The sequence below is a fragment of the Solanum tuberosum genome, unplaced genomic scaffold (assembly GCF_000226075.1).
Source record: "Solanum tuberosum cultivar DM 1-3 516 R44 unplaced genomic scaffold, SolTub_3.0 scf00225, whole genome shotgun sequence".
NCBI lineage: Eukaryota > Viridiplantae > Streptophyta > Magnoliopsida > Solanales > Solanaceae > Solanum > Solanum tuberosum.
In genome coordinates, this window is record NW_006239149.1 from 992,596 (window position 1) to 1,004,502 (window position 11,907).

Consider the following 11,907-nt stretch of genomic DNA (forward strand, 5'->3'; position numbering starts at 1 on the left):
ATTATTGTTATAAAGTTATATGAAAATCTATAGAAATTGTGAATTATTTGTGATGTGGTGGAAAAGCTATTTTTCAGACCCTTATCCCTTATAAAAACTACTAATAAAATCTCTTACTCTTAATACTAGGCAAAAATCAAGTGGCTTAGAAACAGTGAAAGTTTTTATTTATGTGGAAATTGAGTTTAATGTGTTCAACATTACTTATTAATTTGCGAGGCAAATGTATCATATTCACCAATTTCAAGGGCTATGTAAGTAAATATTGATACTTCCACATCCATGTCACACTAGCCAGAGAAAGCCAGAAAGCCTCAGAACACCAGCAAGCAAAAACTCTCTCCAATACTGACTTTGATCCTTTGCACTGTGGGATTACATAAACCAAAACTGAGATCCATTTCTTGTAGAGACAAAGAATCAAGATCCAGTGGGTGTGCATCAATGGCTCCTCCAGCTCAAACTAATCGATCACCTTCACCTTCTCAACCTTCCGGGTAACAATTCTTCCTTCCTTTCTTTCCTTGCAGTTTTTTTTCTCTCTTTCGTGTACTCTTTAGGATGGAGAATTCAAAACCCCCACACCCAGTATGACCTTTTTCCTGTTTTTCATTGTCTTGTTCCTGACCCTTTTGGAAAAGGGGATGAAATTAATTGTCTTTAGTTGAATTCTTGAAATACCCAAGTGGGAAATACTATTGAACTACTTAAGAAACGATCAAAATTGGACTTTCTAGCTTCGATCATGACATGGGTATTTCCTACATTGACCTAAAGAAATTTCACCAATTCAAAATTCACTAGTTTTGCGTAATTATTCCGTATTAATAACCTGATGTTCGTTTGGTATCATGTGTCTTATTTTATTATAATTGCATAAGGCAATTTTCTGGTTGAAAATGCTTTGCTTGCTGTAAATAAAGATTAGGGATTTCAAAATGGCAAAGGTTGGAGTTTTACATGCAGTATAAAACAGGGTGTGAAATTATGCTGATGTTAATTTTGATTGGGGCAGAAAAGGGGAAGTTTCGGATTTGAAGATGCAGCTTAGGCAGTTGGCGGGTAGTCGAGCTCCGGGTACTGATGATGCAAAGAGGGAGTTGTTTAAGAAGGTGATCTCGTGTATGACAATTGGGATCGACGTTTCTTCAGTTTTCAGCGAAATGGTTATGTGCTCAGCAACCTCAGACATTGTGCTAAAGAAGATGTGCTACCTTTATGTTGGTAACTATGCTAAACACAACCCAGATCTCGCGCTTTTGACAATTAATTTTCTTCAGAGGGATTGCAAAGATGAAGATCCCATGATTCGTGGTTTGGCTCTACGGAGCTTGTGTTCTTTGCGGGTGACAAATTTGGTTGAGTACTTGGTTGGCCCCTTGGGTGCAGGGTTGAAGGATTCAAATAGTTATGTTAGGACAGTTGCAACCATGGGTGTTTTGAAGTTGTACCATATCTCAGAATCAACTTGCATGGATGCGGATTTTCCTGCCACGCTTAAGCACTTGATGCTGAATGACCGAGAAGCTCAGGTCTGGCATTGTAATCTGCATGACATCTTTCTTCTTTTCATCTGTTTCTTGTGCTTGAGTTTTCAAAGCAATTATCACCTACTATTTGGTTGCTACATGACTTTCAATGACAACAAAGTAGTTGGACACACTTTTTTGATGTACCCATAGATTTCCCTCTTTTGTGGTTTCAGTTTTTCCTTCTCTCTCTATTCCATTGGGTAGCATTTCAGCATAAATGGTGAAGATTCCATGCATGTCATAACAAATAATCATTTCAATACTTGGAGCAGACGTTGGCATAATTTTACAATGTTTTCTGATAAATTTGAGAGAAATAGATCAATTTTCTAGAAGCTTGATTGGTTCCTCGTGTGAAAAGCAATAGAGAACTTAGACTATGGTTTGGAAGCTAGTTTACTTTTGAGAGAAGAGAAAATTCAGGTTGATGGAAGTTTCTCTGTGTGGTTCTTTTTGTTCAGTTAAAAATAGATGGCATTGAAGTTCTTGTTTTTACCATCCCAGAGTACGTGCTACTTTCAAGTAATAGTCTTCAGATGTCACTTAGTTTGTATTGTTTGTATATGGAATGGCGCTACTCTAAGAAAAATTGACATATCTTTCCTTAGTCTTCATCTTTTGCTTCAGACAATTATTAAGTATTGATCCAGTTCCCAATATGTTTAAGATTCTCCAATCATGGTTTATTTCCATGTACATGCATCAACATAGAATGCCTTTCAAAGAATCTCAAAGCTCTTTATTTATCACCAGAAAGCATTTAGCAACTCTAATTTCATGTGCAAAAGAAGCAGTACTATCATGATTTTTAGCTTTATCATTTACTCATCATATCCATCTTTCTTCTTTCTTCAGGTTGTAGCCAACTGTTTGTGCGCTCTACAGGAAATCTGGGGTTTGGAAGCAACCAAATCTGAGGAAGCATCAACAGAAAGAGAAACCCTGCTAAGCAAGCCACTTATTTATTACCTTTTGAATAGGTAGACTGTTGTCATAACTACTTGATTGCATATAATCTCCAATCTGCTTTCTTACTTTTTTGTGATCATGTCTGTGTACTGTATGGAGTAAATCAACTGTGTACTAATCAAAAAAGAAAAAAAAAAACCTGTTTGTGGTGTAATTTTCTGCACTAATTTCTGAATTAAGTTGATATGTACTTTATGTCTTACTTGGTGCGATACTGTTTTTTTTTCTTCCTTACATACCTTATTGGTTTTAAACATTAGGAAGGTCTTGTATTTGTGAGACTTTGAGGATTTCAAGTAGTTTAACTTGCTTGAATGCTATAGAACATAAGTGTTGCTAGTAAATCTGCATTCCTAAAGGCTAACATGCTTTCCTAAAGGCTAATATGCTTTTAGTTTAGTGGCACGTTGCAGAGAATTTTAATAGTTTCTTCAGATTAGAATGGCCAGTAACATGTAAAATCTTTTGTCGTCTTCAGGGACTCGATGATAATGTAAATTTTTTGGGATAAAAACAAAATCATCGAATCTTGTTGATTGTGAAAAAGTACGGGTTACATGCACTTGTTTATGCATCGTCTTTCCTGGAGGGAATACTCTATAGGATAGTTTGCTGTCATAGGAGAAGGATGTTAGCATTGATGGTTTTAGTGAATTTCTTTACATTTGATTATCTTCAATCTCTTGGAGTTGATGCAAACTTAGAGAAAAAGTAGGTGACAAATGAAGAAAAAGATCCATACATGCAACACTTAGTAATATGTTTTAGTCACGTCAGTATGTTTACTCTAGGTCATATACTTTCTTGTAGTCTTTCAGTCCTGTCAGAGATTTGTAGGTCTGTAGAAGCTATTGGGAATTTCTAGTACTTCTTAATTTTTTTTTTCTGTATTACATTGGCCGGAGATGAGTTTAAATGGAGTGACATGGTTAATGAAGATTCATATGGCCGACCACAATTTACTTGGGATTGAGGTGTAGTAATTGTTGTAGAAAGGTAATTCGTTATGAAAGTACTATGCTTGCAGTTTGTATTCAGATGGAGCACGATACTACAATGTTCAAAAACAAAATTATGCATCTAGTTTTGATTTGGGATATATCTAGCTTAAATATGCTAGTTCATAAGCTGATAATTGCCCAAGACCATATAAGAAGATATCAATCTATTTTCTTAACCAATATGGGACATACTAATACCTCCTCGCATGTCCAGGCTTGAACAATTAGAGTGTGAATAATATAATATAAGAATCCAACGATAGGGAAAGAAAATAACATGGATAGGTTTGTTTGTAATACCCATGTAAATAAAAAGGACTTTTTGCTTAACTTAACCCCAAGGACAAGCTTATGAGATGAGAATTTCCTAAAGACATACAAGGAGACACAACTCATTTCCTCGATCCATGTAGGACACTTAACTAGCCTCTCCCTTCCTCCCTACATGTCAAGCCTGGACATTTGGATAAACCTAGAATTAGGATGTGTCTAGCTCTGACACCATACAAGAAAAATGGATTGTAGGTCTAACTCAACCTCAATAGCTAGCTTATAGTAAGGATACTTAAGGGATAATTAACAGGTATTCAGATGGATTGTTTTCTCATTTCTGGAGTTAAACCAATATCCAAAAGGAATGGTTTGAGTGCTTGTTTAGAGGTGAATGTTTACTTAATTCTTTTATCAAGCATAGTTGTATATTAAACTGATCTCCAAAGGGAATGGTTTGACCTCTTGTTTTATATCTTCTATTTTTTTTTGTTTCGAACATTTCCTCCTCCTGTGTGTCCGTATATTTCTTCTAAATTTTTTTTCTCATTAGGAGAAAATTTCCAAAGTTTCCCTTTTTGTTAAACTCATTTATGAAGTTAACTAGTAAAAGATGAAAAAGATGTAAAGCTATACCTTGCTGCATCTTGATGATGCTAATCAACTTGTCATGCATACAGTGTTACAGTAAATTATTCATCTTTCCTTTTCGTATTCTTTCTCTCTCCTTATTCGTCTTAGACATGTGACTTATATTGTTTTCTCTTTTTAAGTAAGAGTCTATTTAGCTTAGCTAATTGAAAGAAGCTGATAACATCACTAGTTGAAAAGTACCTTTCAAGTGTTTAAACTGATTTTACAAAAAAGTAGTTACGTGTGAATAGAAGTGCAAACTAATTCTCCCTCCATCCCAATTTATGTGATGATGTTTGACTGGGCAACAGAGTTTAAGGGAAAAAAGAAGACTTTTGAAATTTGTGGTCTAAAATAAGCCATAGAAATTTCTGTGGCTAAAATTATTTCATCAAGGATAGTGTAAGTTTGAAGTGGAACTGTTACTAGATGTGGAAAAATGTCGTTCTTTTCGGGACTAGTTACAAAGGAAAGAGTGTGACATATTGGGATGGAGGAAGTAATAAACCGTTGGTGTGTTTGATAAATAAGTGGTGAGAAACACTTCTCTGTTAAAATGACTGAAATACTTTTAAAGCTATTTTCTGCTTTTGACCAATGGTTTCTGGAGAAAAGTTTTCAGGATTGCTGAACTCTTAGTAAGCTTTTTTCTGCTTTTGACCAATGATGTATCAAAAAGTTGCCTTCGGTTGTAATTTGAAGTAGACAATTTAACAGTAATACTCTGGAGGGAATGTAATGTTTCAATGCCCTTTACAGTCCCGATCCTTCCACTGAAAGATGGACTGCAATTAGTTTTATCTTCTTTTTATTATTGCACTATGTATTCTGGTCATCAAAAAAATTCTTGGATTATTCTATCAAAGAAACAAAGTTTTGTTTTCTAAAAGCCTAGTGTACTTGGGGAAGAGGCAGGTTGTAAACTAGCTCAAAGTGCTCGGTGAGGATATCTCTTTGAATAGTTAAATTTCCCACTGTCCTCTCTATATTTTGTCATTTTGTTACATGTTTAATATTTTCTCTTGCCGTTTATGATCTTGCAGTAAGGTAAGGCTCTTTTGCATGGGAGGCTCTATGTTGCTCGGACTCTTCAAAAATGCCAACGGGTGCGTGTCGGATTTGCCAAAAGTAGTGTATTTTTGAAGAATCCGAGACGGGTGTGGCATCAAAGGTGAAGAGTCCGCGCAACTAAGAGGCTCTTTCTTTAATCTGCTAAAACAGTTATACTACACGGATGATAAAATTTCTGTGTCAATGTTGACTTTACTATCTTTTTTTTGTCAAATCCCATGAAAAAATTAGTAGACCTCTCTAGCTCCCTTACTCTGCATTGTGGTGTTTGGACTTTCTCGTGAGAGATTGCCTTATCTTTCAAATATGATTTGTGCAGGTTCAAGGAATTCAGCGAATGGGCTCAATGCGCTGTTCTTGATCTGGTGTCTAAGTATGTGCCTTCTGACAGTAGTGAGATTTTTGACATGATGAATCTTCTTGAAGATAGGCTTCAACATGCTAATGGTGCTGTTGTCTTGGCAACAATCAAGTTATTTCTGCAACTGACACTCTCCATGGCTGACATTCATCAACAGGTTCCCATTTTAGTGTTCATCTGAAATGTTTCCTTAGTAGATGGTATTGTCTATGGTTGCTCGACCATCTCTTTTTACTAATAATCCAGCTAAAGTACCCGCAAGGGTGGCCAAGTTGGTTGAGTGGGTGATCTCCCAAATGGGGGTCTTAGGCTCAAACTCCCTGCATACTTTCTCGGTCGAGCTTGTTGCACGGGGCTTGCCTAGTGCAGTTTACCTCTCTTGCGTGGTTTGCGGGCCATTACACTGGAACAAGGCTTGCTCTGTCCGCACTTGAAGGATAGCATCTGCGGGTTCCCTTGTCAACACAAAAAAAATAATTCAGCTAAATTGTTTTACTGTCCAAGAAGTCAACTAACTTTGTTGTCTTTATTTTCCACTAGCCTTCTGACTATGCTTCCTGACAGCTCGTTTCCTTTTAACTTTTATTTATTATCTTCTTGGTCCAAATTGCCTTGTGTAAGAGGGGGCATGTGAAATTCAGTATGTTTATGATAACTGCTGTTTAAGTTGTAGTCAGTTGAGATCCCATAGGGTTACACAGGGAAAACAGACAGCTTGAACTAATGTTTCCTGCAGCTTGAATTGTCAAATGACCCAATTTTAAAATCTTAATCCTCTGTACATTACACATAAAATGTAAATATCCAATGAGTTGGTTATTTCTGATGGGTTATTTCCTCCTGTAAGGCAGTAACTCAGCAATTCCTTAGCCTTAACTTTATCCTTTTCGATGTTGTCATGTATTATCAATTAACATCATCACCTTAATTCCAAATTAGTTGGAGCTGGCCATATGAATCCTTTGTATCAAATAATTGCATGTATCATTGACTATTTCGTGCTAGCCATCAACCTATGACAACCCTCTCTCTCTCTTGAAGTAATTTAAACGTCTCTACTAAATTGCACCAACAGAATGCATGTTATGTACATATAAGGGACTAAGAGGTCCTCTCTTTTTTTATCCTACAATTTCTTGGAATTCATGGAACTTAGCAAAAGATTGAAAGAAAAAAACCCTATATGTTTGACATCATTTAGTAGAGGATATGATTTAGTCATTTTAGTTTGTTTACTTACTATCCTATTCTTTCTAGAGGAGTCTTTTAGCCCTAGTACGATTTTGTATTGTATGCCAGTAAAATATATACAAAACTTCTAGTACTTTTGTTTTTGATTTTATTTTGTCAAATACTGGCCTGAGATGAATATTTTATTTTTGATATCCGGCTTGAGATCAATATTTTATTACAGAAACATGGTCAGTGAGGATTCATTTACTGGACCCTAACTTCTTCGGGGATGAAGCATAGTTTTTGACTCAGAAGTCTCTTCTACACTACAGGAAATCTATCAAGTGCACTAAAGAATTAGTATCATCTACAAAAATCATGTTATGCAAGAAATTAACGTCTACAGACATTTATATTTAATGTAAAAAAATAGTTCTTCAAAACATTTGCTATTTCGCTCCTTTCAAACTGCTCAAAAGATGGTGGATTTTACTGTCTTCCATGCAATTAGGGGAAGTTCTATAATGCATTGTTCTTGTCAACTTGTTATTGCTGCCTTTCATGACTTTTCACCCTCCAAATATGTTGAGGAAAACACTCCAGAACTCTAGTACATATTTGTTGTGTAACAATTGTGGAGCTTACCCTCAATTTCATTTTACAATCATCTACAACTTCGTATGGTTAATTTTTCTTCCTGATTCACAACCATTGGTTAAAGGTCTGAAACTTTGCAACACCCCACATTCTGGTTTTTCTTCCATCTCCCATGAGCTGAGCCAGCTGGTGGAATCCCCCCATCATATCCTTATCTGTTCCAGAGGGCGCCTCCACTGTAACCGGTTGCTGATTTGGTGAACCAGAACTCTTCCACACCCACACCCCCCACATACCTTTTTTTTCTTAAAAATAATTTTCTTGCAGGGGTGTACTTGCTCATATCCCAAATCTCATAACCACTTATAGAGTAGGCCTTTGTTTTGGAGTTTCAGGTTTTTAACCCTCAAAGTACTCCACCTTTTTCGAGTTGTTTCTGCGGGCCACCTTACTAGATGGATACTTCTTCTTTCAGAGTTGCCTTCCCGTTGGAAGTCTCTCCTTATTTTCTCTAGTTGCTTAACAATGTTTGAAGGGATCATTGAGTGCACTGGTAAATATGGAATTTCATCCAATACTAATAATGGTTGTATGCTTTTTCCATGTGGCCAATCTCCTCTCACATTTGTTCATCTCACCGCGTCATCCTGTAGCTTGTCGTGCTCCCTAAATGTGTCAGTTCAAGATATATTGTAGGGAAGTTTCAACTTCACACCCAAAATGTCTGCCATGCTTTATTCTATTTTGGCATAATACATAAACATGACCCTTAACTTGGCTTCAGCGAACAACTATGCCCTTCAACTTTGAATGTGCACAAGTAGGCACTTAAACTTGTATATAAAATTGAACAAGTAGACACAAGTGTCCTACATGGCACAATACACGTAGGACGCCATGTAGGACACAAAATTGTCATGTAGGGTGCTATGTAGGACGAATGTGTCCATTTGCTCAATTTTATACAAGCTTAAGGCCTACTTGTACACACCCAAAGTTAAAGTCATAGTTGTCAACTGACGTCAAGTTAAGGGTCATGTTTATGCATTATGCCTTCTATTTTTGGTGTAAATAGGAGTATATAGAAGATCTAGAATCATTTATGGATGTCTTAGGTTCTATATAAGCTTTTGTTGTAGGATTGAAGATCTTCTTGATACTCCTTAGTAACTATGGAGACCTGTAACTGTTTGTGTCAGGTCTAATTTTTGGATACATATAAAAGTGTTACCTTTTCAAAAAAAAAAATATTCTGAAGATCAGTCCAAAAAAAATCTTGGATTTTGTCTCGGCATCATCCATTGTATTCAGAATCAATTCAAAACCACCCACCACAATTGTATTGATATCTAGTACTGCAACATGAGGTGATCCACATCTTCTCTCATTCACATATAGAACTAGCTTACATATATGATGATCCTCTTCGTCCTCAAATTTTTGGTCGTCAGTATTGGTCCCCTAGCTGTCAGTCACGCAAAACCTTGGAACAAACCTTTGGTATAGTTTATAGACCAATGGGGTTCCCATGCTCTATTGGTTTTAAATGTTTTACCAGATTTAGTCTCTGTGAGCTTATAGAGAAACAAGGAGGAGATAGTGAGAAAATGCACAAAAGCTAATGTTTGAAATATTATTCATTCTATAGGCACACATTAGAATTTTCATGTTGAGGAAAACACTTTACAGTGTTCATGACTATATTTACCCTATGGAGGACATGTAAAACTATGACTACTCACACTTAGCTATGTAACCGCCTAAACTATGCTGTAATTAATGGTCTGACAACCTTTGTTACCTAACAGCTGCATAAAATGCAAAATGCTGTTACTCAAAATATAGTCTGCGCAAAATCTTCTGTAATTTTCTTCTTGAGGCATCTTAATTTTTAACTATGGCTGAATTTTAATTTTCGTTTATTCATTCTTCTGTTTAGGTATATGAGCGTATAAAAGCACCTCTACTTACATTAGTTAGCTCAGGAGGTCCAGAGCAATCCTATGCTGTGCTAAGCCATCTACATTTGCTGGTGATGCGTGCACCCTATATTTTTTCAGCTGACTACAAGCACTTCTACTGCCAATACAATGAGCCATTTTATGTCAAAAAGCTAAAGCTTGAGATGCTGACTGCCGTGGCAAATGAGAGCAATACATACGAAATTGGTGAGTATCAATATCAGTCAACTAAATGAAAGTTTTTTACCTCAAGGTCTTTGTGTATACCTTATTTCCTGGTGTCAGATCCTGATCAAAGAGATTATTGGTGTTGCCCAGCCACAAATCTGAAAATAAAATTAAGGTGGGATAAGGGTAAGAAAAGAGTGTATTTGCACAATAATTAGTAAAAGTAGTTGTAAAGCTGTGTAAATTTAAGAGGGGGTAAGGGTAAGAAAGAGTGAATTTGTACAATAATCAGTTGAACTAAGTGGTAAATCAGTAGAACTAGTAGTAGTTTTATGCTGAAAAAAAAGTGATCAGTAAATTTAAATGAAGTATTATTCCAATCAAATTCTTAGATGAAACTTTCTTGCTAAAAACTATATAAGCGTGCTTATAAGAAAAATACTATATATGCATGCACTCATTCCTTGTCTAACACAAATTTATCTGGTGGAAGGAAATTCCTGGAAAATGTGCTTGTTCATGTCCTGTAAAGACCCTGCCTATATTGCTCATCCATATATGTGAATATTTTGTTCTTTCACTTTTATTCTATATATATTTGACTGGATATGGATTTTGAGATGTTGACTTATATACTACATTAGTGATGGTGAAAGAAAAATGTTAGAATAATGGTTGAGACAAGTTGACTAAGAATTGAGAACAATGGTTATATGACAACCAATACCCCCAATTAGCAATATTCCAATAAGCACCAATTCTATAGAACAAGACACAAAAATGAGCTAACATGCAACAATGGCTATATCAAAACCAAAACCTCCTATTAAGAACACCAAACAAGCACCTATACTATAGACACACTCAAGAGGAATGATCCTCAAGCAAGCAATCTCATCAAACATTGTCAAGAAACAAAGGTCTTGGGCTCAAACTCACTCAAGAGTATACTCAATTCATGAGAATTCAACACATCAAAAAAAAATCTAGGTCTAACTGAGCTATTCTCCCCTATGTCTAGACTAGCTATTCTCCCCTATGTCTAGACTAGCTATTACATATAAGGCTGCATCTTCTTCTCTCATCCAAACTATCTTCCAAATCTTGAAGGCCATCATGTGTCAACCTTCGATGACCTTCAAGTGCTCCGTCTTCATGATTAAAGAGAGTATAGCTTGAAGATGTGTATTTGAGCTTGCTTGGGGTGTGAGAAACATGTTCTTGAGCTTCATGCCTTTTCATTTCAAGCACCCCCGAACCCTCAAGTCTCCAAAGTAGCGTCTTGATGAAAAGTCTACCAACTCCTTAACTCGGCTTTGTGTGCAAGGTTTTGATGGAACTTGGCTTGCATCAAAAAAGGGGTGGGAAGAGTTCAATGAAAATGTATATTTCAGAGTGGGACAGTGGGTGATGGGAGTAGGGTGAGTTTTTGGAACATAGGTGATGCGGAAACAACATCTTGAGAATCACTTCCTAACATGTATTGAATATCTTGTCAAAAAAGGATGTCGATTCAACGGTTATAGAGTATAAATGAGGGAGGAGTGCATTGGGATTTGAGTTTTAGGAGAAGTTTGCAAGACCCAGTTTGAAGAATTCCGGAACTTGATTGACTTTTCCCCTTACATTAGTCACTGTGTTGTACAATATGCCTAGTTGATGAATGCACAAAAGAGCTGACACCAAATTCAATAACATAGGATAAGTGTTAGAGTCAGACTGGATGTGCACCATGCTTAAGATAGAGAATAAGACTGAACGAAGGAGATGACTAAATCGATAAATCTCTTTTTGTGTGGTGCTGTTTAGGTCATCTGAGTACTGTCAAGGGATTTAATATCCAAATTTTATAAAACTTCAAGTTATCGCCTCCCGACTAGTTTGCATTTTTGACTAGCCAGTCTGATGTTGATTTCTTTGCGGATTGGCTTCAGTGACGGAACTATGTGAATATGCTGCAAATGTTGACATTCCCATGGCGAGAGAATCGATCAGGGCTGTTGGCAAAATAGCATTACAACAATATGATGTTAATGCAATTGTAGATAGGCTTCTCCAGTTTTTGGAAATGGAGAAGGACCATGTGACTGCGGAAACTCTGGTATGTTGTCACTCATTTCCCTTATTTTTTGTGTTTTTTCTTCATTTTTTTAGGGTGGATGGGGTGGGTG

At 36.4% G+C, this 11,907-nt stretch overlaps 1 protein-coding gene across 1 annotated transcript in view; it reads left to right on the forward strand.

Annotated features, from left to right (window-relative positions):
• Positions 1–275: 275 nt before the first annotated feature.
• The window catches only part of LOC102591040 (beta-adaptin-like protein A), a 16,173-nt gene continuing 4,541 nt past the window's right edge, over positions 276–11,907 (forward strand). Inside the window, exons 1-6 of the mRNA XM_006356583.1 lie at positions 276–497; positions 1,016–1,532; positions 2,388–2,512; positions 5,796–5,994; positions 9,547–9,775; positions 11,671–11,837. Of these exons, the coding sequence (XP_006356645.1) occupies positions 445–497; positions 1,016–1,532; positions 2,388–2,512; positions 5,796–5,994; positions 9,547–9,775; positions 11,671–11,837 (1,290 nt within the window). The 5' untranslated portion in view covers positions 276–444. The remainder of the gene's footprint in view (positions 498–1,015; positions 1,533–2,387; positions 2,513–5,795; positions 5,995–9,546; positions 9,776–11,670; positions 11,838–11,907) is intronic.